Raw genomic sequence first — 27,936 nt, 5'->3', positions numbered from 1 at the left:
TCATTATGGGAACTGCCTTCTCTTCGCCATGTGCCCCGAGGTGGCCACCTTCTGCTCAGGGGCTGCTTGGGCAAGGAGGGGGATCTTCCTTTCGGGCTGTGCTAGCCCCAAGACCATCCCTGAGGCCTGGGGGGGATGGACAGCCAGGCACCAATCAAGGGCCTGATGAAGTGGCCCCGAGGGCCGTAGATCCCCTGGCACCAGGACTGGCCCCTCATGTGGCAGACCTGGGTACTGGAAAAAGTAAGAGGACCCTCTGGGTGGCCAAGGAGACACAGGCATGTGGCACATCGTTAATTTTTTCTTTATAGAATCTGGTTCTAGGAACGGGCTGCCTGCGGCCGGCCGGCCGGGGCCAGCACACTGACGGGGCTGGGTGGGATGGATTATTTACAGGCCCACCGCAAGGGTACCATGGCCGCCTTCCGGCCGGTGCTCAACCATAACTCCAAAATAAGTTAGAGCTGGCCAGGCAGATGGGGGTGGGCAGGGTGGGTGGGGGCTGTACACACAAGTTTGGGGGCGGGGCCTCAATACTGTCAAGGGTGGGGGCTGTAAACATGGCCGGGGGGCCCTGCCCACCCCTAGTGGTCTGTAACGACTGGACGCAGAGCAGCTCAAGCAGGGCTGGGCTCAGGCGTCTGACAGGCAGCTCTGGATCTGGTCCACCCACTGCTGGGCCGACGGCACGTCCTGGGCACAGAAGTTGTAAACACGACGCGTCGTCTTCACCTGGGGATGGCGGGTCGCTGACTCCAGGGCTCTACCCCATGGAGCGCCCCCCCCCCCACCCCCACTTCCTGCCACAGCTCACGTCAAAGAAGGCCTTCTCATCCACGGTCTTGGGGGCGCCCATAGTAGGAGTGCCAGGCGCCACAGCCTCCACCTCTGCCAGGTCGATGACACCCTTGCACTCCGTATCCACGCGGTGGTCATAGTAGCGCAGCTGAGGGGGCAGGAAGTCAGCAGGGCCCCCTCAGCCCTGTGCCCCATTCCCCTGCCCAGTGACCACTCACCTGGTGCTTGGTCTTGTCCAGCACGAACCAGCGGGCCTTCCAGGGCTTCATGAAGGCCCCTTTCTTGTACAGGGTGCCCTCATAGGACCTGCATTTGCAGCAGGACCAGGGGCCAGGTAAGCCATGAGGGCCTAGCTAAGCCCAGGCCCCAGCAGTTGCCCCCCTGCCTGCCCAGCTCCAGCAGCAAGACCATACCCCCAAACTGACCCAAGGCTGGCCAGAGGGCCACAAAGAAGCCCAGGGGCTGTCCCCCATACCCTTCACATGATAGACACTGGGGAGGGTGCCATACAGGAGCCTCAGGGTCTCAGGGAAGCAGCTGCACACACAGGGCAGATGCCACCCTCCACAAGGAGGAGGAACATGCAGCAGGCAGGTTTGGAGAGGTGACTGGGGCAACGTGACCTCTCCAGGCCCAAGGGTGGGATGCAGGCTGCCAAGCCCCAGCCTCACCTACAACCTGCTTCAGCCTCACCTGGTACCTTGCCTGCCCTCATGGGGTATCCCACAGCCCCGTCCCTCTGCTCCACAGCCACCACAGCCCAGCTGCGGTCACTGGTTCTACATCCCAAACCCCTTCCAAGTCCACCTACTTCTCCCCAGCTTATGCTCTGGCTAGCATCGTGGCCTCCCTGACAAATCCTTCCACCTAGGAAATAAGTAGAAGCTCCCCCAAAGGTACCTGCCCCTCTATCTGAGAACCACCCAGGACCCCAGAGCCCTCCTAGCTCAGACGTGTCTACACTGCAGTGGGAGGTGCCCGTCACACCTGTTTTCACTCTCAGCTGTCTGGAACTGGCTGTACAGGGTGCTGGTGCTGCGGCGGGCTGCCTGGCGGGAGCCAGATGCAGTTGAGCTGCTGCTCTGGTCACTGTCCAGGCTGAGGCTCAGGGTGGAGCCCACAGGCCCCTCCTGCAGGTACACACCCAGCGAGCGGCGGTGGTGGGGCACGCTGGACACCAGCAGGGAGCTGGGGATACCCTGGAGGCAGGAGGGAGTGCCCTGTGTCAGGGCAGGTGATGGCCTCCTCCAGGCAGCAAGCCCACCTCACCCCCCACACCCACCCCCACTCACACGTCCATCTGGCCGGCCTTCAAGGCGCTGTGCAGCCTTCACCCGGTCCCAGGTGTCCTTCCAGCGCTCAGGGGGCCGGCCCAGCTCTGTCTCCAGCCGCTGCAGCTCCTAGGGGAGAATTAGTGAACTAAAACATTATTCTGAAGAAAATATCCAGACTGGAACATGAAAAGACAAAAGGATGGAAAATATAAGAAAGTGAAACAATGAACAACGCTAACACACCTATAACTGAGTACTGAAGAAGAGAAAGGCAGGGGTGGGGGTGAGTGGGATCAATATTTGGAGACAATGGTTGAAAATATTATAAAATAACAAGAAGCATCAAACAGTATAATCAAGAAGCACCAGAAACCCCAAACAGGATAAGCTGAACACACCGCCCCCCTCCCCAAGATACTACAGGAAAACTGCTGAAAACAAAGAGGAAATCCCAAAACCAGCCAGAAAAAGACGTGCTCACTGCAAAAGAGTAACAATGAAACTGCCAGCTGAGTTCAACACAGAAATGTAGGCAGACTTCTGCTTCCAACCATGACAGAGTCCCTGACCAGCCCACCCGCCATGAGTGCCTATGAAACTGGATAAGAACAGGAAGTAGTTGTTTCCAGGTGTCAGACAGCCAGCAGTGCAGCACTGAGACCCCGAAATGGGGCCACACCAGGGAGCCCTACAGTCTGGCCTGGCCAGTGTGCAGGGAGGTGGAGTCTAAGCAGAGCACTGGGTCTTGAGGAGCTGAGGAGGCAAAGGTGGGAAGCTCAGGGATGGTGATACACATGGATCTGCAGGGCAGCATATAAGAGGCGGGAATAACACAGAAGCCTCCTTGAGTCTTTGGCCAAATTAAATTGCCATGTGCAAAGCAAGAGGTCACAGGGCCTGGCAGAGAGCAGCTAATAAGAAGCTGCGAACTAAGTCTAAATTCCAAAGGGTACACAATATGGGAAGATGTGGGAATTCCAAACAGCCAGAGTGGAGACACCTTACTGAAGACACCAAACCTTCAGCTGAAACCCTGAAGAGGCCATGTCTGTGGAGTAGAGCTCCTCTAACCTAGAGTCGAGGCTTCTCGAGAGCTGCCCTAGCAAAGATGAGAAACCACCCTTGAAAGATCAAGCCAGTCCACAAGCTCATTAACTGCAAGAAAATCCAGGACTCTAAAGAAAGACAATGTAATCCTGATCCTCAATAGTGCAGACCAAGGTCCAGCTTACAAAAAAATTTATTAGACACGCAAAAAGGCAGGACAATGAGAGCCATATTAGGGGGAAAGTTAAAAGAAACAGACCCAGAAATGAAATAGGAACTAGAATTAACATACAAGAAATTCAAAATAGTTATTATAAATATGTTTAAGATTGAAAGAAAATGATGGATGTGGTTGAGGGCCAGCCCAGTGGCATAGTGCTTAAGTTTGCGTACTCTGCTTCGGTGGCCTGGGGTTCAGGGGTTCAGTTCCCAGGCGTGGACCCTCATCAAGCCACGCTGCAGCAGCATCCCACAGAAAACAGGAAGATTGGCACAGATGTTAGCTCAGCAAAGATCTTCCTCACACACACAGACACACACAAAAGATGGACATGGTTGAGCAGATGGGGAATCTCTACAGAAAATATAAAAAAACAAATGGATATTCTAGAGCTGAAAAATACAATTTCTAAAATGAACAATTCATCAGATAGGCTTAAGAGCATGTTAAACATAAAAAGAGCAGTGAACCTGAAGACAGGGTAACAGAAGCACCCAAAATGAACTGCAGGGAGGAAAGACTAGAGGAAGAAACAAGCAGAGCCTCAGTGACCTAGGGGATAATAAAGTCCCAGAGGAAAGGAAGGGAAAGATTGTACAGAAAAAACTTTTTTAAAGAAATAATGGCCTAAAATGTATTTTTTTTTTCCTGAGGGAGATTAGCCCTGAGCTAACTGCTACCAATCCTCCTCTTTTCGCTTAGGAAGTCTGGCCCTGAGCTAACATACGTGGCCATCTTCCTCTACTTTATATGTGGGACGCCTACCACAACATGGCGTGCCAAGCAGTGCCATGTCCGCACCCAGGATCCGAACCAGCAATCCCTGAGCCGCTGAAGCGGAATGTGCGCACTTAACTGCTGCACCACCGGGCCGGTCCCTAAATTTTAAGAAAACTATCATTCCATAGATCTAAGAAGCCTAAAGAGCTTCCAAGCAGGATGAGCAGAAAGAAAAACCACCTGAAGGTCAAACTGCCAAAACCAAAGATGAAGAAAACATCCTGAAGGCAGCCAGAGGAGGAAAGGATGACGTTATACAGTTTACTGGTTAAGAATGAGCACCGACTTTTAATCAGAAACAACGCAAGCCAGAAAACAAGAACATCTGTGAACTGCTGAGTGTAAAAGCTGTCAACCTAGAATGCTGTATCCAAAGAAAACACCTGTTAAAAAATACAGGTACAAAGAAGACATTTCCAAGTAAACTAAAGCTGAGGGTTTGTCACTGGCGGACCTGCCCCACAAGAAACCTTGAAGTCTTCAAGCTGAAGGGAAGTGATACCAGATTAGATCTACACTGAGAGTGCAAGAAGACTGGAAATGGCAGATAAGGGAAGTTTCTTCCTCGTTTCCTAATTTCTTTAAAACAAAGTGGACTATTTGAAACATGTACCTGCTGTGCGTTTATATCACAAGTAAAAGAAAGATGCATGATGACAACAGCGTGAAGGGCAGAAAGAGGTGGTGGAGTGTACCGTGTGGTTCCCACAGGGGAGGGACAGCCCCTGACAACCACGAAAGAGCACAGGTACAGCTCAAGAGCCAAGTAAAGCAGGCAACAGGGAATACTAAAAAATACTCAATTGTTAGTGGGAAAAAAAAACCAGAAGGAAGAAAGAAGCAAGACTTGTTTATACTTCACCACCTCCCTGAGAGGCAGGAATCAGTACCCCACTTTCCCCACAAGGAACAGCAGCTCTAAGATGCTCAGATATAACCCAAAACCCACAGCTAAGGTGGAGAGGGGAGTACAAATCCTTCTGTGATGTGGAGCTGAGGTCACAGCCTTCTGATTGCTCGGCCACTGTGGAGAACTCTGGCCCACCCTCAGCTCAGGGGGCCTTTTTCCTTCTCCCAGGGGTCTCTGCCCTGCTGGATCCTGAGTCGAAGCTGAGCAGATATGCCCACCAAGGATGGCGGAGGGAAGGCAAGAGAGGCCTAACAGTCAAGCCCCAACTTCCAGAGCCACAGGTACGTCTCTCTTTGAAGGGGCGGAGAGAACCCAGAAGACCCACTGCTCCCATCAGCGTGGGTGGGGCAGGCTGGGCCTGGAGCCACCATGGACCTCTGTGTGGCCGACAGCCAGGTACACCCAGGAAGTTCGTGCAGCAGTCCGGCCAGGGGAGGAACAGTTCCTGGGAAAACCCTGTCCTCCCTCGCGGCTGACCCCACACACACCCAGAGCAAAGAAGCCGTGTCCTGAGACTGGGAGGTTAGAGCCTCCAGTCACCACTGCCTGCCAACATGCACCGGCTGGGGTGGGGCGGGGCCACGGGAGCAACAGTCATGGCAGGCTGGCAGGCAGTTCGGAGGGTTGGGGAGGGGCAGGGCCACTGGACTGATGCACACGCACATGCAGACACATGCGTGCACACACATGGACAGGCACACACCCTCATGGTGTCAGGGGGAGCTACATGCACCTCCAGCAGGTGTGAGATACGCACGTGCAGGCACATGTGTCACGGTGTCAGGGGGCTACATGCACCTCCAGCAGGTGTGAGACATGCACATGCAGACACACGTGCACACACCCTCGTGGTGTTGGGGGGGCTACATGCACCTCCAGCAGGTGAGATATGCACATGCAGACACACACGTGCACACACATGGACACACACACACCCTCACGGTGTCGGGGGGATTACACGCACCTCCAGCAGGCGTGAGATGGCATCGGGCTGGGCTCGGGGGCGGCTGTCATAGCAGGGCCACACCACACGGCGCCTGCTCTGGGGCGCACCCCCATCAGGCCGCTCCTCCTCTGGGGGCTCGGGGGGGCCCTGGGCCAGCTCCCAGTCGTAGGGGGGGCCCTCGGCCAGCGTCTCTTCAGTGTAGAAGTCCCACACCTTCAGGTTGGACACGTTGCTGTAGGGCCGCAGAACCTGGGGGCAGGCCTGGTATGAGGAGCTGGGCAGGAGGAGCCGCCTGCCCTGACCAGGCCCCAGCTCACCTCTGTGTCCTCAGGCGCATACATATAGTTGTAGAACATGGGTGTCCTCTTACTCAGCCGGTCCACGTATTCCCACACAGACCTGCACGCCTGCTGGCCCCTTCGCTCCCCCTTCTCCTCGTACAGCAGCCCTGCAAGGGGCAGTACTGAGCCCTGGCTGCCCACCTGCAGGTGCCCTACTGCCCATGCCCACCCACACACCATACCCAGCTCGATGCGCTCGTAGTCTGAGTCGAGCAGGAAGGTCTGGAAGCGGCAAGACGCATGGTGGTAGCCAAGGAACTTGAGGTAGAATGGGCTGAACTCGAATTCCATGGGGAACTGCAGGTGGACCTGTGCAGGGTCACTGGTAAGAGGCCAAGGGACGAGTCAGCATGCACAGCCGCCCCCCGCGCCATGGCCACCTACTCACCTGGTGCACGCAGTCCAAGAACTGCAGGAAGACAGGTGTGAAGCCACTGCTCTGCCCGGCCAGGGTGTGGGCCCCTCGGTGGCTGAATCGATGGCCAAAGGAGAGCCACTCCTTCTCCACCAGCAGACGGAAGCCCTCCAGGGTGCGATAGAAGGGGTCTGAGAGCAGCTGCACCAGGGATACCACCTGCCAGCACCACCAGCCAGTCAGGAGGGCACCCAGGGGATCCTGCCCCACCCGGCCCTACAACTCACAACGCACCTGGGTGGTGATGTCCCAGCCATCCTCCAGGCTCACCAGGACGGAGGAGCCCGAGTCCAGGAGCTCCACCACCAGCACCGACACCTGCAGCAGCTTGTGGATCTGCAGGGACCAGCAGCCCATCAGCACCTCCCAGAGCCGGCACCCATGGACCCTAGCACCTGACCAGGCCTGAGACCTACATGTCCACGGGAGCAACAGCCGTGTGAGCACCACACCCAGGGGCAGCCTACGAGGTGGGGACAGCACTGAACACATCTGCTCTGACATGCTAACCACTGATTCCTCCAGCCCTCCCAAGTCCCCCAGGACTCGAAAGGCACCCCCTGCCCTTGAGATGCCCAGCCCCATCTTGACAGACAGCAGAGGACCCCGGTCTCCCTCCGCTGTCCAGGTACCACTGCCAGGAAGTGGCTGTCATCCCCTCCCAGGGCCCAACACCATCACACAAGCAAGCCAAGACACCATCCTATGCTTGGCTCTAGGTGCCTACACCCAGGCAGGCACCCTCAGCTGCAGCAGGGGCAGTGCAGAGACCTGGATCAGCCACTCTGAGTCCTCCAGCGAGCGCAGGAAGGAGGCTGGGCCGGGCTCGGCAGCAGGACAGCCCGGGACACACGCCTTCAGCAGCTTCTTGAAGCTGGCCTTCACCTGCCGTGCCTCAAACACCTCGATGGGCACCAGCTCCCACTGCTGCAGGGGGTCTGGCCGCACACCCTGGAGGAGGCCGGCCATGGTGAGATGTGCCCAAGCCCTGTGCCCCCGCCTGGCCCCATGCCCCAACCCCAGTCACCTTGAGCTGGGCTTTGTCCCCAATGATGTAGAGAGCTGCACGGTGTGGCCGCAAAAATCCCGGGTCAGGGGGAGCCCCATTGGCTTGGGGGGAACTCAGCATGTCTCTGCCTGCTAGCCGGGAGCCCACGTCAGCACCAAGCCCACCACTGCGCCCACTGGCCCGGACACTGCCCCATTTACCTGCATAGAGAAACCAGGTGAGCACCCAAGCAGGGCCAGGACACCACTTACCTGGGGCTGAGCTCCCAGGGTAGGGCAGGGGAGGTCGACGGGACCCCAGTGGGGGCCTGTGCCTACATTAGTGTCAGGGGCCGGGGCAAGACTCAGGGCATCAGGCTGTTAGTGCCCAGGGCTGTGAGGAGGACTGGGTTATGCTGTCTATCACACGGGGCTGTTAGTGCCAGGTGTTGGGGGGGGCGTTAGTGCCTGCAACTACTTAGTCACACGGGGGCTGTCAGTGCCAGGTGTGGGGGAGCTGGCCTGCACTGCTGGTACGGTACCTCGGGGAGCGGTCCGTCTGGAGGCCGAGGCCGCCATGGGGTTGGACAGCGTGGTGACCCTGGCTCTGGGGCTGGGCACTGGGGGCACAGCAGAGAGAAGGCTCAGGCCTGGGCCCAGGTCTGGGGTGCGCCCAATGTAGGGGGCCTGCAGCCCAAAGCTCTCTAGGTACAGAGCTGGGTTTCCACCAAGTCCCCCAAGAGCCCCGGAGACAGCGGGGCTCAGCTCAAGGTTCTGTGGGCCCCAGGGCAGGCCAGGGAGCAGAGGGCCTGTGGCAGGTAGGAAAGGTCAGAGGAGAGGCAGGAACGCTGGGGTCTCCTTCAAATGCCTCCTCCATGGCCCATTCCTCTGCCCTCAGCCACCAAGTATCTGCCCAGCACACAGTGGCAGGATGGGCCATGAGGCGCAGCCCTGAGAAGAGGAGGCCCAGAGCCTGGAAGTTCCCAGCCTGGAACCACAGAGAGCAGTTCAGTGCAGGACACAGACAGGCCCGAACCTCAGGGCAGCACCAGGCTGCGAGGGCCAGGCTGAGGCTTACAGGCTGGGACAGCCCAGCCTCGTGGCACAGGACGCCCACAAGGAAGCTCCACAGTGGTCTCCGGGCTCCAAAGCCTGCGCCCGGCCCTGATCAGGGCTCAGTGCCTCTGCAGAAAGGGCAGCAGGGCAGTCCCCTGCCCACTGCCACAGTTGCCACAAACAAGCACGACACCAGCCCTCCCTGCCGTGAGCAGGAGGGACAGTCACCCACAACAAGGACACGGTGTGACCTTGACATGGACAGATCCCGGACTGGAGCCTGTGTCCAGCTAGGGTGAGTGGAGCCCTATGTGCCTCCCGGCACTGAGGGGGCAGCCACACCCAGAACTCAAGTACACCAGGAGGCAGCCCCAGTGAGCTTTGGGGACAGTCAGGGATGCCCAAGAAAATGAGGGGAAGACGAAGGCAGTGGGAGACGAAGGGCTCCACGGGGAGGGTGCCGCTCTCTGAGTATAGACGCCACTCAACCTCTGGAGAGGGCAGACAGCAGAAAGACGATATGACTGGAAAACATACTTAATGACAGACTTAGATGTCTGGAAAACCAAAAGCCACTAGAACTAGCAGAGGAATGAGACAGAAGTAAGGTCTGTGCCCCTCAAGAAGGTCTGTGCCCCTCGAGAGGGGCGGACAGCATCCACGAGGGCAGACTGGCCACCCCTGTTCCTGGCCGCCTTGGCCCAAGTGCCAGCAAGGGGCAACGACAGATACAGACAGAGCTCAGGAGCTCAGGGTGCCGTGCAGCACAAGCTGAGGCCTACAGGGTCGACAGGGACAGAGGCTGTGCTCAGACAGCAAAGGAAGCACCGTGCAGGAGCAGGAGTACGGTGTGCAGGGGACGCTCCTCAGGCCCCACTATGGAGGATGAAGGCCCTTGTGTGCTCTGGAGCCCCTCCTGCCACAGGAAGAGGCGGTGGGGCCACCGGGAGACCTCTGGAGCGGGCAAGAGTGGCCTGGGTTAGGTTAGGGGCAATTGGCTGCAAGGAAGACTGCAGGCTTGGGCAGCCAGCTCACGGGACTCAAGGTGGGCAGATCAGGAAGAATCAAGGATGGCACCTGGGCTTTCAGGAGGCTCGGCCCGTGAGTGGTGCCATCAGCCCCCAAAACCCACCTGTGTACCCTAGTGCGTCTGGGAGCTGAAGCAGCAGCAGAGAAAAGTGCAGATAAGTGTGAGGGATGGAGGAGACCAGAAGGCCTGACCCACAAGCAAGCCCGGGTGCGACATCTGCATCACCCAGGGTGTGGGCAGGGTCTCAGAGAAGCGACCCCTCGTGTGACGTCTACCAACTCTGAGCACACAACGGCCAGGACAGCTCCAGGTGTGGGATAAACCAGTCATACCCACCAAACCTCCCAGGTGGACACTGTTACCACACCTGCTGAGGTGCAGGCCCAGGGGCTGGGAGGCAGCCTTGGGCCAGCGTCTGGGCCACGGCCAGGCCTGGGGCAGGCAGCCTCCCAGACCTCATGCCTCCAGTGGGGAGATGAGATGTCCAAGCACAGAATGAGAGGCTGCCAGACAACCAGGCTCCAGACACAGAGGTCCAACGTGGGCTGCACAGTGGTTGGACTCACAAGTCTGAGGACCAACCCTTGAGGAGCCCCTGCATCTATCAGCCAAGCCAAAAGGAGGAGCCAGACAGGGCCAGAGCATCAGTGAGAATCCAGGAGGAGGGGGAGGGGAGATGGGGGAAGCTGAGGATGGGGTGAGTTGCAGATGGGGTGGGGTGGGGAGGGGTCAGATGAGGGGGAGATGGGGTAGCAAGGAGGACAGAGTCTGGGGTAGATGGGATCCATCAGAGGGACAAAGTGGGGAGGGGGAAGATAGGGTCAGATGCGGGAGGACAGGGTCAGGTGGAAGTAGATGGGGTCGGTGGTGGGTAAGCAGGATGCAGGAGAGGTGACCGCCTTGGAGTGAGACCCTAGAGAAGAAGGCCCCCCCTGTTCTCACACACCCTCCTGCAGCCTCAGACTGTGGCCCACGCACCTTTCCTCATGGCGCCCTCTCCTGTCTGGAAGCCTCTCAGTGCCCAGTACCCACATGGCTCACCTCCCCAGCAGGGTCCCTGCCAGTCACCCAGGAGGCCAGGGGCCCCCTCTACAGGGCTGTCCACCCCCATGTGGACAGCAATACATGTTCTCTCACATCACCGAGCACCCCTGGGGGCCACCCCACACCAGTGCCCTGGTGGCGAGGGGGAGAGCCCGCGGATGGCCCCTGGGCCCATGCCTCGACCCCTGAGGCCTGGTGCCTCCTCTGCAAACTGGGACAATGGGCCCCCTGCACAGGTCAGAAGGCCATCAGGAGAGACGCCAGCTTATGGGCAGGGCTGGGTGTGGACAGAGGCGGGGAGGGTCCTGCAGGCCTGGGTCCACCTGTGTGTTAAGGATGCGCATGATTGGGACAGAGATGGGGAGACCACTGCAGTCAAAGCCCAAGGGGCCGGACAGATGGGAAGGACAGGGCCAAGCAGTAAGGTTCAGTAGATGGCCTGAATGGAGGGTGAACCACAGTGACGTTGTGGGGACATGGTGGGGAAAAGGACGAAGGAGGGACGGGGACCAGATTGGGGTTTCAAGGTCTGTGTTCAGTGACTTGGAGGCCATAGGCAGAGAAGATGGGGAGATCAAGGAGCTAGGCTGACGTTGGGTGGGAGAGAAGAGTGGTCAGAGCAGGGCTTCAGAACACTTACCTGGTCCCACACCGCAAACATCCTGCCCCCTTGCTGGCCTGCCCTCCATAAATGCCTCCACAACGCCCCAAAAGTCCTTCTACTGTCAAACATCGCTCACCGTGGCTGCCCATGTGGGCCGAGGAGAAGCCGCTGAGGGTGTTGCGTCCTGAAGCATCAGCATAGCGGGGCATGGAGCTGACCACAGCCTGCAAGTACTTCTCCTGCTCCAAGCTGCTGGAGTCCGCCTGGGACTGGCCTAGAGGAAGAGCTGGAGCTGGAGCCACAGCCTGAGTCAGAGCGCGGGTGGGGCGAGGTGGGCACAGGGCACAGGGCATGGCAGTGGAAACAAGGAAGGTTACCTGGAGAAGGTGCATTCTGGGCCTTGAAAAGGCCGACCACACCCTTGCTGTGCAGGCCCCCTGAGCGCAGCAGCACGGCCTTGGAGCGCCCGCTGCGCCAGCAGACCACGGGGAAGCGGTTCTGGCGGTAGCAGCGGGAGACCCGCTGCAGGGCATTGTCCTGGACGCTCTGCGGGACGATCAGCAGCCCAGGGTAGCTGTGAGGAAGCGAATGAGGGTGAGGGAGGTCACAGGGACAGGGAACGTGCAGAGCGGCTCTCCCCAAGCGCACAGGCCAAGGGCACTGCAGACCCTCCTAGAAGCCACCTGGCGGGAGGCAGTGGCCACGCTAGCCTGTAGCCTCTGCCCTCTCCCTCCTCGTTTCATCTGGCCAGGCGCCGTGGTGTGGCTGATGCGGCTGCCCTCACCTGCGGCAGATGGCATACATGCGGTTGACTGGGGAGATGCGGAAGGGCTCGGACTTGGCGCGGCTCAGGCTGCTGCTCAGTGTGCCCAGGCCCAGGCGCTGGTAGTCCCGGCAGCACGCCCGCTCCACCAAGCTGTTCATGGTCATGCGGTCCGAGGGCTTCAGGGCCGAGGAGGGGGTCAGCGTGCTGGGCTCCAGCTCCTCCGACACTGGGGCAGGCCAGGCACACTGGGTTGTCACCCACAGATCGCCCAGGCCCCCCAGCCCTCTACACAGCGTCTTTATCCAGACCACCCAGGGCTTCCCACACCCAACCTGAGATCTCGTCCTCCTGGTCCTCAGGGGGTGGCTGGCCCCGGTGCTCCCAACTTGGGGGGTTGTACTTTTTCCGAGTGATATACTGCCGCCCGATGGTCTTCTTGGCATTCTTCACGAGGTTCCGGGACAAGGTCCTGGGGGGCATGCAGGGTCAGCAGAGGTGAGCAGAACGGATATGGGGACAAGCACGCAGCAGTTCTGAAAGGGGCAGGTGCCCTGGCCTCGGGGCCCAGTTCCACACCTGAAGGAAGGACCCTTGTCCTTGGTGGTGCGGGCCGGCCGGCCAGGCGTGTGGGCGGAGCCCAGGGCAAAGGCGAAGGTGCCCCTGACGTCCGGCGGGTAACGCAGCTTGTGCAGCTGCTTGCGGAAGAGCTCGGCGCTGTCAGACCCCACCTCCTCGTCAAAGGCCATCTTCAGCAGCTACATCAGACATGAGGGCCTCAGAGGTCTGGGCAGTCTGTGGGCCTGCCACAGACACAGGCACAGTCCTGGCCACAGACACAGGAAAACCTCCGGACGCCCAGGTGCTGTGTCACTGGAACTCGGGTGTTCCAAACAGGATGGACAAGTGAGGACCCAGTGGCCAGACAGGCCCCGGGAGCAGGGTGGCCAGGACCCCTGTGGGGCTGTGAAGGATCAACCTCACCTCTCCATCAAGCTGTGGACACCCTGGGGCATGGTGAGGCGTGTCCCCCCGAGAGAGTGCCACAAGGACATGGCACGCAGAGGAAGCTGCTCGCTGCACTGCAGTGTGGCCGTGAGGCCAAGGAACCCAAGTTAATGGTGTTTCATCTTTATTTGTAAGTTTCCACTGTGCTAAGCTCATGCAGCACACTCCAGACATGGGCTCCAGGGTCAGGGCCCCACAAAGGAAACAGGAATGCACAGCGACTCCTGTGCAGACTCAGGAATCGTAAGTGCCACAGGAGAAATCTGGCTTAATGCCTGCTCATAAGAACAAGACTGAGGGCTCAGACACCTGTAAACCAGTGAGAGCTGCAGCCGCCCACACGAGAGTAGGGCCCGACCCCACTCCAGCTCCCTCGAGCATGTCTCCCCCAGTATGCTCCCTCCCAGTATGCCCACCTTGCCCCAGCATGGCCCGCCGCACACCCCACACCCCTGGCCTGACCTGGAATGTGCAAGAGCGCAGCTGCAGCCCGTCTTGCAGGAGCTGGTCCACGGGGGTCTGGACGCTGATGCGCTTCTCCTTGGTCAGTGCAGCCACCGGGAAGGAGCGGACCACCACCTGTTCCCCCACTTATAACAGGCCAGGCAGAGTCAGGGGGGTGGGGAGGGGAGGGGATCCCAGAGCTATGGGGGGCCCCTGGAAGGTGGGGGAGGAGGAGACAGTGGGTGGGTAAGGGAGGGGAGGGTGGGCGCAGAAGTGGGTGCAAAGGCTCACCCAGGGGGTCGGCGGGCATCCCCGTAAAGATGACCCTGTATGTGGTGAGGAAGATGGCGCCCTCGGCTGGGAGCAGTGCAGGCCCTCCCCCACTGCCCCCTGCGCCCTCCTCTCGCCCGTCTGGCAGCAGGTAGACACGTAGGCCGTCCAGCACACACTCCTCTCCAGGCAGCAGGCGCGGCCGCAGCAGTTTGGGCTGCTCAGGGACAGGAACCGAGCCTCAGGACACAGCCCCAGCCCTGGAGCCCACAGCCCCACCCGGCCCTCACTCACCTTCTGGATGGGGGGCAGCCTCTTGCTCTCTCGGTGCACGGCCTCCAGGGTCTCGATGTGCATCTGGACAATGTCTGGAGGAGAGCAGTCCTCACGCCCTGGGCCCCCTGCCTACCCGTCAGTGGGAGTGTTTCCATGCCCAGACCCCCCCATACCTGGCACCATGACATGCAGCCCCTTGAGGTGGTCGCTGGTGACCCCACTCTCTGTGCAGACCTTGTCCACGAAGCGGTTGATGAAGCGGACCACAGCCCCAGCCACATCGCAGGTCTCTGCATCCTCGAAGCCGCTTTCCGTGTCATAGCTCTCCGCCACACTGCCCGCCATGCTGGGCCAGGGAGGGGGCACGGTGGGCACAGACCCATCCCACCCGAGGCCTGTCCCACCCAGGCCCCATCCCATCCTGAGCCCCACCCACCCTCTAAGGCCCACTGAGGCCTGGCCCCCACCTGTTGGTGACCAGGCTGTTGCTGGCGCTCTCCAGGTCACCCAGCCCCGCACGCTCCCGCAGCAGGCGGCTCTTGCTGCTGTCCAGGGGCAACAGCAGGTAACTCATGCGGTTGGCGTAGTGGATGGCCTGGCTGAACACTGTGCTCTCCTCCTTCTGAACCAGCTCCTGCTGCTTCTCACGGCTCAGGGTTGGCCACAGACGCCGCTGCTCAGACGCCACGTCCAGGGCAGAGCGCTCATCCTGTGCAGGCGCCTCTCCAAGCTGCCAGAGTGCCGAGGTGAGCCAGGGCCAGGCCAGTCCCGCTCCCCCAGGCCCAGGGAGTACCCCCATACCTGGGAGGGGTCTCGGTCCTCGGCAGGCTCCAAGTAGAGGGCTCGGATGTGGGTCTGTACATCCCCATAGAACATGGCCTCCCAGAACTGCGGCGTGCTCCACACCACATGCTCCTGCACGCAGCTATACGCAAACTGCGTCACCCCCGGGCTCAGCTTCTGCAGAGGCCAGGTTGGAGTCACTGGGTGCAGCGGAAAGGGGCTGGGGGGGACACCTGGGCCACCCCAGCACTCACCCGGCAGAAGGCCGTGACCAGGGGCAGTAGAGCAGCTGCTATGCCATGCTCATCCAGGGAGGTGCAGTCCTGCAGCAAAGCCACAAGACCGTCGGAACCCTCTCCCCACACTTATCACACCCCGACTGGCACTGCTGCCAGAGCAGCACCTCCCACCACTGTCCCTGAACCAGCTGCACCAGCCCCCAGGGCTGCTCCAAGATTCAGGACAGGAAATCTGGGCACCAGAGACGAGAACCCCCGTCTCCAACAAGGGTTCTCACCCACCATCCCCACCAGCAGCCCAGGGTCTCCCCAGCTATCAGCATTGCCAGAAGACACACCCTTATGGGTAGACTGGGGAACCCCTGCCCGCCCCGACTAAAAGCCACATTGCTGGCAGGGTGGGAGGCCCGGCCTAACCTGCAGGCAGCAGTTCATCATGCGGACGACGAAGTCAAACTGCTGGTGGTCCAAGACTGCCCGGTTCTGCTGCACATGCAGGTGTAGCTCCTGGGCGAGGCAGCGGCGGGCCGCACGCCCCTTCAGGGCCCTCAGCACAGCCGGGAGCAGCTGGGGCCAGGGGAACACGGGGCTGAGGGCACTGCCTACACGGGACCCATCCAGCCACGCCGAGGGCAGGAGGGAGGCACGGGGAAGGCCAAGGCACAGAGCCCAGGAGGGAGGGCAGTGGGTACCCGGGAGGCCAGAGCCCAGGCTCCAAGTATGGAGGGGACCCAGGATCTGTCCAGGTCATGTGTGCCCAAACTCTGCAGCCTCATTAGCACCTCTAGTGGGCCCAGCCCTGCACACACAAAAGCTCATGATGATAGAGACACAAGGACAGCAAGGCAGCATGCTCTCAAGCCAGTGCACCGACGTGCTCTGGAGTGAGGCCCCACAGCCCTGAGCCCCAGTACTCAGCCCACCGGGGCCTTGGTGTCCAGAAAACTCAAGCGTAACACAGAGCCGGCAGCTGGCTTGCAGCGGGCGGGCTGCAGAAAGGACAGCATGGTTGTCCTGTTGTTACCATCGTCCACTGTAAAGCACCCGGGACCCCGCAGGCCCCCAATAAAGGGCTAGTGGAAGAACCAGGTGCCTCAAAGGGGAGCACACAGCTGTGAAACACAAAACAGATTCAAACTGGCTCTTGTGAGAGACCCCAAGGTGTTAATGAACACCACAAAGGGCAGAAGTGTGTGAGGAGGTTCCACTTTCCATAACTTAAAAAAAAAATGACAGGTCGAGGGTCTGCACCCTTTTTTTTTTCATGAAGGATGAAGAAGAAACTGAATATTAAAAACTTTTAGGGTGTTCTGCTATCTAAAAGCTGAAGTAAATCCCTCTCGTGCAGCTTCCGCAGCAGGCCCCGTCCAGCTGTGCTGGGATGCAGGGGAGATCTGAGACCTGGTGCCCACCTGCCCCTCCTGCCAGCCCAGCTCCCTCCAGCTGCTGGCAGGTAAACAAGGGCTGGGGCTCCTGAGAGATGCTGCCCTGACCCCAGGTCAGAGCCCTCCTGCCGGTACACAGGCTTCCCTTTCAACAGAGCCCCCAGCACTCCCCGCACGCCCTCACCTTCTTGGCCTCAAGCATCTTTCCCTCAAAGACATAGGAGATGCAGTTTCGGACCACCTCCAGACGGCGTGCACTGTTGCCATGGAGCCCGCTGCTCCGCTCCAGTATGGCAGCTGGGGAGCAGAGAATGCACTCACCCCTGAACTCATGCCTACCCTGGGCCATGCTCAGGGCTCCCTCTCCCCGCTACGCACTCATGGGGGGACCTGAGGGCACAGTTGTCCTCCTCTCAGCCTTCACAGCCGGGGGTGCACCCTGCATCTTGGCCGTGGCCTGGTCCACAATCCACTGCACCATGCCCTCGTCCAGCCGGGGGAAGGGCCGGGGCACCCGCTGCAGGTGACTGGCCTCCCCTGGTCTCTGCACCTTGTGCATAGCCACAGCGGGGTATGGGTTCTCCTGGGGGGACACAGGCAGGCGTGGGCAAGAGGCCAGGCCGGGGCGGCACCAGTGACTTTGCTGGGCTAGCCCACCCCCTCACGCCGCCTCCATACGTTCTTATAGAGCTGCTCTGCCAGTTCCTTGACGTGACGCAGGACACGCTGGGGGTGGTTCTCATCCGCCCGCATCCGTGCCACCTCGTGGGCCACCAACTGGGGAAGGAGGCAGGGTCAGGTGGGCTGGCTGGGGCGAGGAGGGGGTGGCGGGGGCTCCTCCCAGCTGGGGTGGGGATGCACCTCATCAAACAGGTCCGTAGGGCGGTAAGGGACCCCACGCTCCGACACGAAGCCTGCAAAAGCCATGCCCTCCAGCACCTTCATCAGGAAATCATCCTCCACCAGCCCACGCTGGCCCAGGAAGGCTGCCTAGGGGCACACCAGGAGGTCAGCTCCTTGGGCATTTACCTCCCCACCCCCTCCACCCCTGCCCCTGCCTGGAGACCCACCTTATGAAAACGGATGACAGGCTCTGGGTGGATTCGGACCATGTGCAGACACCAGCGGTAGCCCTGCAGGAGCTGAGCAAAGAGCCGCAGAAAGACGGCACGCAGCTCCTTGTCCTGGGGCACAGGTGGGTGCAGGTAAGCACCAGGCCCACAGGCCTACCCAGGCCCCTGCATACCCCTGCGCCCACCCCAGGCTCAACCTCTTCTCACTCAAACCCACCTGTCTATGCTGCCCAGGCTTCCCCGGGCAGCCCTGCCCCCCCCCCCCACCCCTACCCCTCCAACCTTCCTCCACACAAAGCCATGGTGATTCCTCTAAGACTCAGTGCCGACAACCACTATAGCACAGGCCCTCAGAGGCTCACTCCTCCCATGCAGCCTCCTGCAACCGCCCCAGAAGAGGTGGCCACAAAGCAGGCTCAGCACTGCCAGCCAGCCACCAGCAGCCGCAGACCTAAGGAGAGGGCACAAGGTGGGGGGCCCTGCACCTGCATCTTCAGGGAGGAAGTGGATGTCGTGGGTGGGGGGAAGGCGAGATCTGCCAACTCCAGGTCTGGATCCAGGACCTGCAGGAGCAGAGGGGAGTGGGGTCAGCTGCATGCCAGCCCCGGACCCTGGGCTCCCCTTGCTGCCAAGGGGCTCCACCTCGGCTTCCCTGAGGCCCAAGCTCCCCTGTGGTCCCAGGCCCTGGCTCACCATGCTAAGAACACTGTGTGTCTGACTCTGCAGTGGCTCTGGCAGGGATGGAATGTGCACACACTCGGGGACAGTCACCGTCCCTCCATCAAGATCAGCAATAATCACGTCCAGCTGTGGACCAAAGGGAGCAAGTGGTCAGGGACCCACAGGCCAGTCAGCAAGGCCTAGAGCAGCAAGGCAGACACAAACCACAGCCCTCACCAGCTCCTGGGTCTCTGCCTGGAAGGCCGCATTGACTCCAATGATGAAGGGGGTGGGTGTGCTGAGGACTTCCAGGAGCTGTGCCGGCAGGATGGGCACATAGGTGAAGCTGTAAGAGGCGGGGGCTCAGTGTGCAAGCCCCACAGAGGATGGGGCCAGGCAGAAGGGTTGGGCAGAGGGGGCAGGGTGGAGGGGCCAGGCAGTGTGCACCTGTATCTGAGAGGGAACAGCAGTGCCAGGAGCCCCCGGCAGGCGTCTGAGAGCCTCTGGTAGCTCCGAGACAAGAAGAGCACCTTGTGCTCCGTGAGAGCAGCACAGAACAAAGACAGCACGTTGGTGATACCTAAAAGGAGAGGACAGGCTTGAAGGGGCCCTGGCATCCAACCCAGGCACTGAGAACCCTGACTTCTGACCGCCAGTCCCCAGGTGGAGTGGAGGGGACGGGTGGGCTCACCCAGCTGGCGGAAGAGCAGGGCGACGCTACAGCGGCTGATGGGCAGCGAGTCGGCGAGCGGGGTCTGGATGACCTGCCGGTCGCCAGCCCCCAATGAGATGGTTCTCTGTGGAAAGAGAGAGACCGACACTCAGCATTCCGACCAGACGCGTGTCCGCCCAGAGCTCCGCAGCCTCAGGTGGGCCTGGTAGACTGACAGACTCCATGGCGGGACTGGCTAGGAAGGGCGGCATGGCATGAGGGAAAGGCCATGCCCAGTCTCTGTGGGCCAGAGCAGTGCTGCAGAGGAAACTCAGGGCCTCTGACCTGGGGCAGGGGCGGGGCCTGGGTGGGCAGAAGAAACAAAGAATCCGTACCACTCCGTCCTCAACAGAGTCCAGCTGCACAGGACAGACAGGTAGAGAAACACGGTTAGACACACCCGCACGTGGGGGCATGGACCAAGGAGCAGACAGACAAGCTGACACCGACATCCAGAGACAGGCAAACTCAAGGAGCGAGAGGACAGAGAAACTGAAGGACGCCAGGTGGAGAGCCAGGTGAGACACGGGACACACAGGCAAGCAGGCAGGGCAGAGAAAAGACGCTGGGTGACAGTAGCACCAAGACGCAGGAGAGCGTCCAAGGCCTGGGGCCACACTCAGCTCAGGCTGGATTCCAACTGCCTACCAGGCCCCACCACCAAAGCTGTGGCACCAGGAGGGCCCATAGCTGCGGGTGGACAGCAGCTGCCCCCAAGACCCACCTGCGAGCCCCCAGCCAGGGGGATGATGCATGTGAGCAGGTTCCCAATCACGTTCTCCAGGCCCACATTCAGGCCCTCCACATGGATGGTGTAGATGAGACCAAGGCTGTTCTGCAAGGACCAGAGATTGGGGAATGGCAGCACAGCCAGTGGGAGCACCACACATCCTGCTTGCGCCCTCGCTGCCCACCTCACCCTGAACACCTCCGCGTGGTCCAGTCGAGACACCAGCACCAGCGTCTTTGGAGCAAACAGCTGGCCAGGCGGGCCGGGCGCTGCAGGTGACAGTCGCACTGGGCCTCCCTCATCCACCTCCTCTTCCCTCTCGGGGGCATCCTCGGTGCACACTGCTTCCTGTGAACAGAAGCCCCATTCGCCTGGCTCTCAGGCACGTCCCACGAGCCCAGGAGGACACAGGTGACTCAGACGAGACCAGCCCTTCAGGAACTCCAGCCTCCATGGGGTTGGGGTGTCAGGACCAGTCACAGACAGGGGCAGAGAGAGGCAGTCACAGCCAGAGACTCAGCCCTACACAGGCTGCACCCCAGAGCCCCAAGCTGACCTGTGTGGGCTCTGCTGGCTCCCAGAAGGTCAGGCAGGCGCAGTAGTGCCGCTCAGAGTTGATGTCAGTGAGAACGGCAACAAAGAAGGTCGGTGGGTTCCTCTCAGGACACAGCTGCCACCCACTGGGCTGGCAAAACTGCGGGGCAGGAGGGGCCAGGGGTCAGCACTCAGCTTTCTGTGCCCCTGCCCTCCAGTGCCTGCACAGCCAAGGCCCGGATGCCGGGTTCCAATGTAGCAGGGAACACTTTGCTTTGTGACCCTGGCGGCGTGTCACCTCCGGGACCTCAGTCCCCTGCCCCACAAAAAAGACTAACAGCCTCTGGCCTCACTGTGTGGGGTGAGGACTCTAGGACGCAGGACGCAGTCCCCACCATCATGAGAAAGGGATAACACGACATGATGTGGATACAAGGCACCCTGCCAGCCAGCCAGCGCCCCTGCCCTCTGTAGTAGTCCTGACATCTTGTGCCCAGCAGGGGCTGTGCACCACGGAGGCTCCTCACAGTCCAGGAGGGACAAACGCTGGGCTGCTGGCCTGGCCTTCACCTGCCCCCACCATCTCAGTACCTCCCACCCCCAGCTCGACACCCTAGGGGAGCACCTCCACTCACCAGCTCGATGCCCTGGGGGAACGGGTTGTCCTCCCAGTCCTTCTCTGGGAAGCGCTGCAGGATCTGGCCCTGGCCTTCCCCACTCCCTGAGGACAGGAGCAGGTGGTCAGAACACCTACTACCTCCCACACTCATACCCACACCCAGTCAGGAGCCTCAACAGTCTCACATGGCTACATCAAGGCCCCTGGGTGGAAACGTCCCACCCACCCTGGCCCTCATCTGTCACCAGAACAGCCTCAGTTCCAAGACCTGTCATTTCCCTAAAAATACTCCTGTGAGGAGAGGCCACTAGGCAGTCACAGACCTGAGGGCCACCAGAGGGCACAGAGAGGAACCTCTGCTGTGGGATCAGAGTCCCTGCAAGCCTTTCGCTAGACCAGGCACCAAGAGCACAAAAGCCCTGGCCCCAGGGACACTCCCTGCTCTCCACTCACTCCCAGACCCCACCCCCCCATGTCAACATCCCCAGCCAGAACCCACCTCCAGCCTGCAGCACACCAGCCCTACTGCACAGCACGTGCCTCCCAGTGAGGGGAAGAGTAGTTCCAGACAGTTCCAAAGCCAACCCCCAGCTTAGGCACCTGGCTTTCATGATCCCCCGCCCCCAGCCTGCCAGGCAGTACACACCAAGAGGACAGTGGGCACCCTGCTCAGCACCTCGCCCTGTTCCCTGGCTCCGCCTCACCCACCAGCCCTGGGCCCATGCAAGAGGTACAGAGGTCTCACACTTTGTCTAGGCCAGGGGAGAGACCACCCATGCCCACGGCCCCAACTTCTGCTTGGCCCTGCTGCCTCAGAGACAAGCAGGTGCAGCACAGGTCCCAGAAAACAGCCAGCATGTCCCAGGGAAGGTTGGCACCTGGCAGGAAGGACAAGGACCTGATCTCATGACGCCCACTGAAGAAGCGCTGGAGGTGGTAGCACACAGGCTTGCTCCCCGCCCACGCTGGCCACCATGTGTCAGCCACAGAGCAGGGCGCCAAGTGCAGCCCAGCCCTGGTCCCTGGGCCAGGGAGGAGGCCAGGGGCCTGGGGGACAGGAGGCCCGTGTCCATGCATGTGCCCCTGGCACACTGCATCCCCAGACTGCTAGCTCCCAATGTGTTCCCCAGAGACCCCCTCCACTCCCTGGAACCCCATGGCCCACTAAGCTCCCTCTGGTCTGCTCCCCTACTCTGCCCTCAGGGCACTGCTCTCAGGTCCAGTCCACACCAGTGGGGCCAGCTGGAGGCCCCTGCCTCTTGCTCACCCCCTACAGAGCCAAACCAGGAGGCTTAACAAGGGCCATGTCAGGAGACCACTTGCCTCGCAGGATGTATGGAGGATGGGCACGAGTCTCTGTTCTTCCTCCAGCTCCCACCCAGCATGGCAGCAGGATGAAGAGCGAAAGAAAAAAGCCTCCCCACCTTCACTCCCACACACCACACGCAGGTCCCCAGGCACAGATGTCCCTGCCCTCTGCTCGAACCAGCCTCAACACTGCTGCCCACACCAGCAAAAGGGCAGGGGCAGATGGGTGCAGGGAGGGCGCTCAGCATGGAACCTCCCTAAGGGTCTGCTCCAAGGCCCAGGAGGCCACCATGTGAAGCCTCTGAGGGCCTGCCGAACTGTGGCGCCATGCCCAGCTGGCCTGGTCCGCCCACAACCTGCATGGGCGCAGGAGCCTCAGACAGAGCTGGGGGCCCGAGCACAGGCCTAGACCCATGGGCACTGGTGAACAGACCCCAAGAGCACACACTCCCCAGGCCCCTGAAGGCAGAGGAGCTGAAATGCAATCTCAGGAGACCTCCCCACCCTCCAGGATCATGGAGGGAGGCAGTGCCACAGAGGTCAGCAGTGGTAGGCTGCTGCCGGCTGGAAGCGGTGGCGAGGGGCCACGACTCTGACTCACAAACCTCAGCTTCCTGCTCCCCTCCCCCCACCACTGACACCCCAAGTTGAGGCGGCAGACAGGACGAGGTGGGGGAGAGGAACAGATGTCTGCTGGTGCCACACCCACCTACACACATGAACGCACACGGCCCACCAAGACGAAGCCCCCTGGGGTCCCTCCAGGTCCACCCCCAAGGGCCACCCTCAACAGGCCCCCAGCCAGCTTGCCTTGCGCTGTGGCTCCTCCCGCGCCTCCTCACTCCTCCAAGGGCTGACTTGTGTGCGGCCCCAAGCCTGGCTGACACCCAGGGCTCACCCAGTTCTTGCCACGAGGCAGCAAGCAGAGGAGGGAAGAGGGGGTATGTGTAGATGGGGACAGCAGCCTCTGCCCCACAGCCTCCCTCCCAAGGCCAGGCGAACAGGCAGCCTTCACAGGGCTGCTCCCAGCAGCCTCTCCCTGTAGGGGAGTGGGCAGAGTGGCTGGCCATCGTCCACCACCCACGCTCCCCATCTCATTTGTGTGAAACGTCAACTCCCACCTGCAAGGCTCCACCCTCTGAAGAACCAACTGGAAGTTTTCCTTGAGCTGTCCCAACTGCCTCCAAGGGCAGGTGACTGGGCAGGGTGAGCAAGTTTCGCCTTCCCAGCTCCTTCTCTGGACCATGACATCCCCAAACTTGGCCTTCAGGTCCCAGCACAAACAGTGTCCCCTCCTCCAGGTAGCTCTCTGCACCCTGCCTAAGCCTGGGGCCTCAGTGGGAGCTCCAGGACCACCCTCCCTCCACCAGACCCCTCTGTGATCCCGGTGCACCTGTTGGCCAGCTGGGCCAGACGGGAGCTCCATGAGCAAGAAGCTACGCCTCTAGATCCATCGCTGCACCTGTGCCTGGCACACACCACAGCCTAATTAGGACTGAATGTATACAGCCGGCTCTACCACCATCCTCCCACACCCAGCCTCACTCACACCCCACAAGCAAACAGGTTCCTCAGTCAGGAGTGCAGGGCAGTTTCCGGAGCCCCGCGGCACTCCAGGACACAGCAGCCTGTCCCTGGAAGGGCAGGCCATGGAGAGGCCCTGACTCCTGGCCTCTACCTGACCCTTCTCCAAGACCCCAGCCCACACCTCAGCTCTGTGCTAGCAGGTGCCAGGCTGCAGCTTGGCTGCTGGTCTGCATCCTGGGGGTGGGGGGACTCCTGCCACATCTCCTAGTGTCCCCCGCCCACTCAAACCCTTGTGGCCATGGACATAAGCTCTAGTGGCTGAGCTCCTTGCCCCTCTAGAGCTGCCCCCACCTTGGGGCAGCGAGGAGGGAGGGCACCACCCCACACACTGTGACAGAACTAATCCAACCGGCACAGCCATGCGAGACAGGGCAGGGCTCTTTGGGGGGCCCTAGGAGGAAGGGCACCAACGTCCCCTGAGACAGACGGAGACAAGAGCTTCCTCTTGCAGCCATGTCCCCTTAGGCAGCCCAGTGTGGCTGCAGGCCTGAACGAGGGGCCGGAGAACACAGAGCACACGTTCTGTCATCTGCTGGCAGCACCCGTCACCAGTGCCAGGCTCCGACGCCTGGAGGGCTGGCCCGGGCCAGCACGCACTGTAGGCAGAGGCACAGGAGGACAGCAGCCTCCTCTGCTGGCCCTCCCGCCCCTCCACACCCCTCAGTGCACACACCCTGGGACAAGCCCAGCTTTGGGAAGACGGTGAAGGGAGGACAGCATCTTCCTGCTGCCCTACCCACCCACCCAAACCCTAGCATACAGGCTGTCCCCGGCCAGCCACGGCGGCAAGACGTGCAGAGAGACTGCAGCCTTTCCACTGGTCCTCCCCAACCTCCCCCCAGTCTGACCAGACCGGCTCTGACCCAAGGCCTTGGACCCTTCAGGCTCCCCAGGGTGGGGACTGGGAGCCAGCTGAGGCCATCCCAAACAGCCCCAACCTGCTCCAGAGTGAGGGCAGGGACAAGGGTGGGGAGACGAGATGGGGCCCAGGAACGCAGCCAGCTCAGCACAGTCAGGACTGAGAGGCCAGGCGAGGCGTGGAAGTCTTCTTCTCAGACACTGGGGAGGCAGCGCCTCCAGCACAGAGGGGGCCAGTCCCTCCCCTGGCAGACATGCACTCGGCCGCCTGGTCAGGTCAGCTGCATCTCCTTCTCCCAAAGACACACCCTGGCACTGGCCATGTCGTGTTAAACCAGCTGACCACTGTCAGGGCCCTCCCGGGCCAGGAGCTGAGTGCTGGTAGTCTATCTGGCTTCCACAATGTCCCCAGAGCCAGACCCAGGGTGCAGAAGGTACTAAACCCATATCCCCAGTGAAGGCACTCCCCCTACTCACCAGAGGAATGCCTGTGTCCTCCAAGATGAGAGGAGGGCTCCCACCCAGCCCCCTTCACGCCTCCTGCCTGGAGAGATCCACCAGGTGGTAACCACGAAACCTGGATGCTCCCTCAGGCAGGACTCTGCGACTCAACACCCAGGCCCTGCATCCAGTAGCTCCACACAGGGTGTCCAGATCCAGGCCAAGGACAAGACATCCACCACTTCTACCCCCACCATGGAACCCAAAGGACCCTGCATCCCTGCTCTGATGTCCTAGGCCTGCCAGCGCGCAGGAGTGCTCCACCACCTGCACAGGAGCTCACTGTGTCTGTGCCCAGGGGTGTCCACCCTGCTGTTCATCATTAATGAGATCCCCATCGCTCCCTGGAGCCTCTGTGGGAACAGCGTCATGTGTGAGTCCATTTTGTGCTCATAGGAGCCTGGGAGGGCTGTGGGACTCATCCCCTCTCCATATGAGGAAACTGAGGTGCGGAGAACTAAAAGACTGGCCCAAGGTCACAAAGCAGGGACCACTGACCCCCCCAACCCCCATGGTGCTCCTCTGATTCAGGCTTCCGCCCACCACCTAGCTCTGCCCTCAGCCCCACAGCCAGGGTCAGCCTGAGGGATTGTTCATCACAGGGACGGATGAGTCCTGCCAAGGGAGGCCCTGAGGCTGGGTGGCAGCCCACAGCTGACCAGCTCCGACCCTGGAAGGCAGCAGTGTGGAGGCTCCACGGCCCCTCACTCCTACTGCAGGAGATAGCCCGGGAATCCTTCCTTCCCACCTCTCAGAGTGAGTGGGCACTATGGGCTCCAGCTTTCTCCCATCCTGCTCAGAGGCCACACACCCCGGGGAACCCACCCTGCATGTGGCTCTCACAGTAAACACACACATGGCACAGCCAGCTTGTCATGGAGCCCACCCATGCCCCCTCTCGCCTCCCTCGCATTCACTCTCAACTCCCCACCTCTACTGTCAGCATGCTTCTACCGTGGTCTATGCCTCCTCAGACTCTTCCCAAAGCACCCTCAGCATCATCAGCCTCCAAGTCCACTCTGCTCATGCAGCCTCTGCCCTGGCACCTGGCCCAGGCGCCCTCACACTGGGGCCACCCTGGAAACAAGGTCGGCCTTGTTTCCCTGGATCCCGTGCACCCCGCTGCTCCAGGTGGCATGGCCTCCTCAATGCCCCCTACATGTGCCTTGGAGCAGACAGCTCTCCCTCCGTGGGCCTGTACAACACTGATAGTGAGCTTGCTGCATGCAGACCAGAGGATGAAGACAATGGGTCCCTGCCTACAAGAACTCCTTCTCTGGAGGAAAAGATACACTTATGACTGAGTGTCAGGGGATGGATACTCGGACAGAGAGAGCAGGGAGGAGGAGCAAGTACCACAAGAGGGCACTGAGGAGGGTCTGGGGCATACAGGGTCCAGCAGGTGAGGCTCAGCAAGAAGGGCAAAGAGAAAGTCCAGTTTCTGGGTGGTGACAGTGGTAACTGGGCTGATAAGCAGTAGCAGAAATTGAGGGGCTCACTCTACCTTCAGCTCAAGGTTCAGCCCTAGCCTGACCACACAGCCATTCCCACTTCCCCCACTGACACACACTGACCCCTCGCAGTTGGGATTGAGCCCAGAGCTTGGCTCTGGGTTAGCCTGGGTGCGAATCCTGGCCCCTCTGTGGGGACTCAGACCAGCACTCAATCTCTTTGCCCTGACTCCACTCTACGGATGGGGGCAATAGCAGGGAAACCTCGGTGGGCTGCTGGGATGAACAAGTGAGACCATGCACACAAAGGGCTGTGCAGGGCCTGGCACATTGAGCGCATTCTCCAACACTGCTGTCTCCACGGCTGTTGCTGATGTCATTGTCAAGCTCCGTTTTCTCCTACCCCCTGGGCTGAAGGGCTCTCAGACACAGGCGCTGACCCTAGACAGGGACCTCCTGGACATCGACACCAGTCACCACAATGACCCCCATCCAGGGCTTGGCTCGCAGGTATGAGGACCCCAGGCTCTCTGCCAGGAAGGCTCGTCTCTCTCCTCCCCATATTTCCTCCTGAAGTGCTCCGAGTTCCAACTCAACAGCACCTCTTCGTGAAGCAGTCCCTCCATCACCCCTCTTCTGCATCCCACCAAGCCTCCTGGACCCCAGACGTCCCACACGGGGCCTGAGGCTTCAGACAGAGGCACTGGGGGTCAGAGGAGGGGCTTGCAACAACGATCGCGCCCCTGGAGGCAGAGCCACCGGCAGTCAGCCAAGGCAGCGAGAGCCCATCCCACCCAACCGGGAGTCCGGAGGCCGAGCCGGCCCAGGGCCCTCCCACCTCCCAGGCCGACGCCGAGGCGCTGCCGGACCGGGGTCGGCCGAGGGCGGCGGGAGGCTAAGCTCGCCCCGTCTGCCACCCTGCCCACCTCGGGCAGGCCACCCCGGCCCCGACCCCAAGCCGCCCCGACCCCGACCCCGACCCGCCCGGCTCCCGGACGCCTCCGCGCGGGCCCGGCGGACCCTTCCCGGTCCCGACCCCGGCCCTGGCCCTCGGCCCCGCCGCGGGCCGGCACTCACCGCGCGGATGCGGCCCGAACGCCACCAGCACGAAGTAGTCCGCGAGCCGCGCCATGGCGAGGGGCGCGGGCGGGCTCCGCGGCTCGGGGACGCGAGGGCGGCGCGCTCATGGCCCGGCCCCGGCCCCGGCCCGCACACCCCGGACGCCCCGGGCCCGCTCCCCCGCCGCGGCCAAGGCTCCTGCCGCCATCTTCCCAGCCAGCCGG

General features: G+C 61.1%; 1 protein-coding gene across 6 annotated transcripts; it reads right to left on the bottom strand.

Annotated features, from left to right (window-relative positions):
* SBF1 (SET binding factor 1) lies at positions 1–27,936 on the bottom strand. Of its 6 annotated transcripts, none has more exons than XM_044777102.2 (41): positions 27,731–27,936; positions 20,965–21,050; positions 20,352–20,489; positions 19,985–20,143; positions 19,790–19,900; positions 19,045–19,150; positions 18,801–18,933; positions 18,591–18,699; positions 18,387–18,500; positions 18,179–18,256; positions 17,691–17,804; positions 17,482–17,610; positions 17,299–17,397; positions 16,999–17,203; positions 16,805–16,917; positions 15,653–15,802; positions 15,251–15,319; positions 15,015–15,173; positions 14,681–14,943; positions 14,387–14,559; positions 14,232–14,305; positions 13,959–14,154; positions 13,686–13,813; positions 12,795–12,973; positions 12,551–12,687; positions 12,237–12,444; positions 11,830–12,026; positions 11,589–11,744; positions 8,261–8,338; positions 7,759–7,940; positions 7,503–7,682; positions 6,966–7,067; positions 6,705–6,890; positions 6,499–6,625; positions 6,293–6,423; positions 5,994–6,224; positions 2,091–2,198; positions 1,786–1,997; positions 1,017–1,104; positions 815–946; positions 1–732 (listed from the first exon to the last, which is right to left on the bottom strand). In XM_044777102.2, exons 1-41 carry the CDS (start codon positions 27,783–27,785, stop codon positions 634–636), a joined length of 5,694 nt encoding a protein of 1,897 aa, XP_044633037.1. In that variant the 5' UTR covers positions 27,786–27,936; the 3' UTR covers positions 1–633. The 6 variants fall into 6 exon arrangements, with proteins under 6 accessions (XP_044633037.1, XP_044633038.1, XP_070362752.1 ...); XM_044777103.2 differs by having other exon boundaries at positions 11,589–11,726; XM_070506651.1 differs by lacking the exon at positions 27,731–27,936 and adding an exon at positions 23,650–23,711 and having other exon boundaries at positions 11,589–11,726.

This window comes from Equus asinus, chromosome 4 (assembly GCF_041296235.1).
Source record: "Equus asinus isolate D_3611 breed Donkey chromosome 4, EquAss-T2T_v2, whole genome shotgun sequence".
Lineage (NCBI taxonomy): Eukaryota > Metazoa > Chordata > Mammalia > Perissodactyla > Equidae > Equus > Equus asinus.
Note: the sequence above shows the minus strand (reverse complement) of the source record. Positions and strands in the feature narration are given on the sequence as shown.

Coding starts and splice junctions, on each gene's coding strand:
- SBF1 (XM_044777102.2), bottom strand. CDS start 27,785: ATGGCGCGGCTCGCGGACTACTTCGTGCTGGTGGCGTTCGGGCCGCAT. Junction 17,611..17,690: donor CTGTCATCCGTTTTCATAAG/GTGGGTCTCCAG, acceptor GTGTGCCCCTAG/GCAGCCTTCCTGGGCCAGCG. Junction 12,974..13,685: donor TGCGCTCTTGCACATTCCAG/GTCAGGCCAGGG, acceptor TGTCTGATGTAG/CTGCTGAAGATGGCCTTTGA.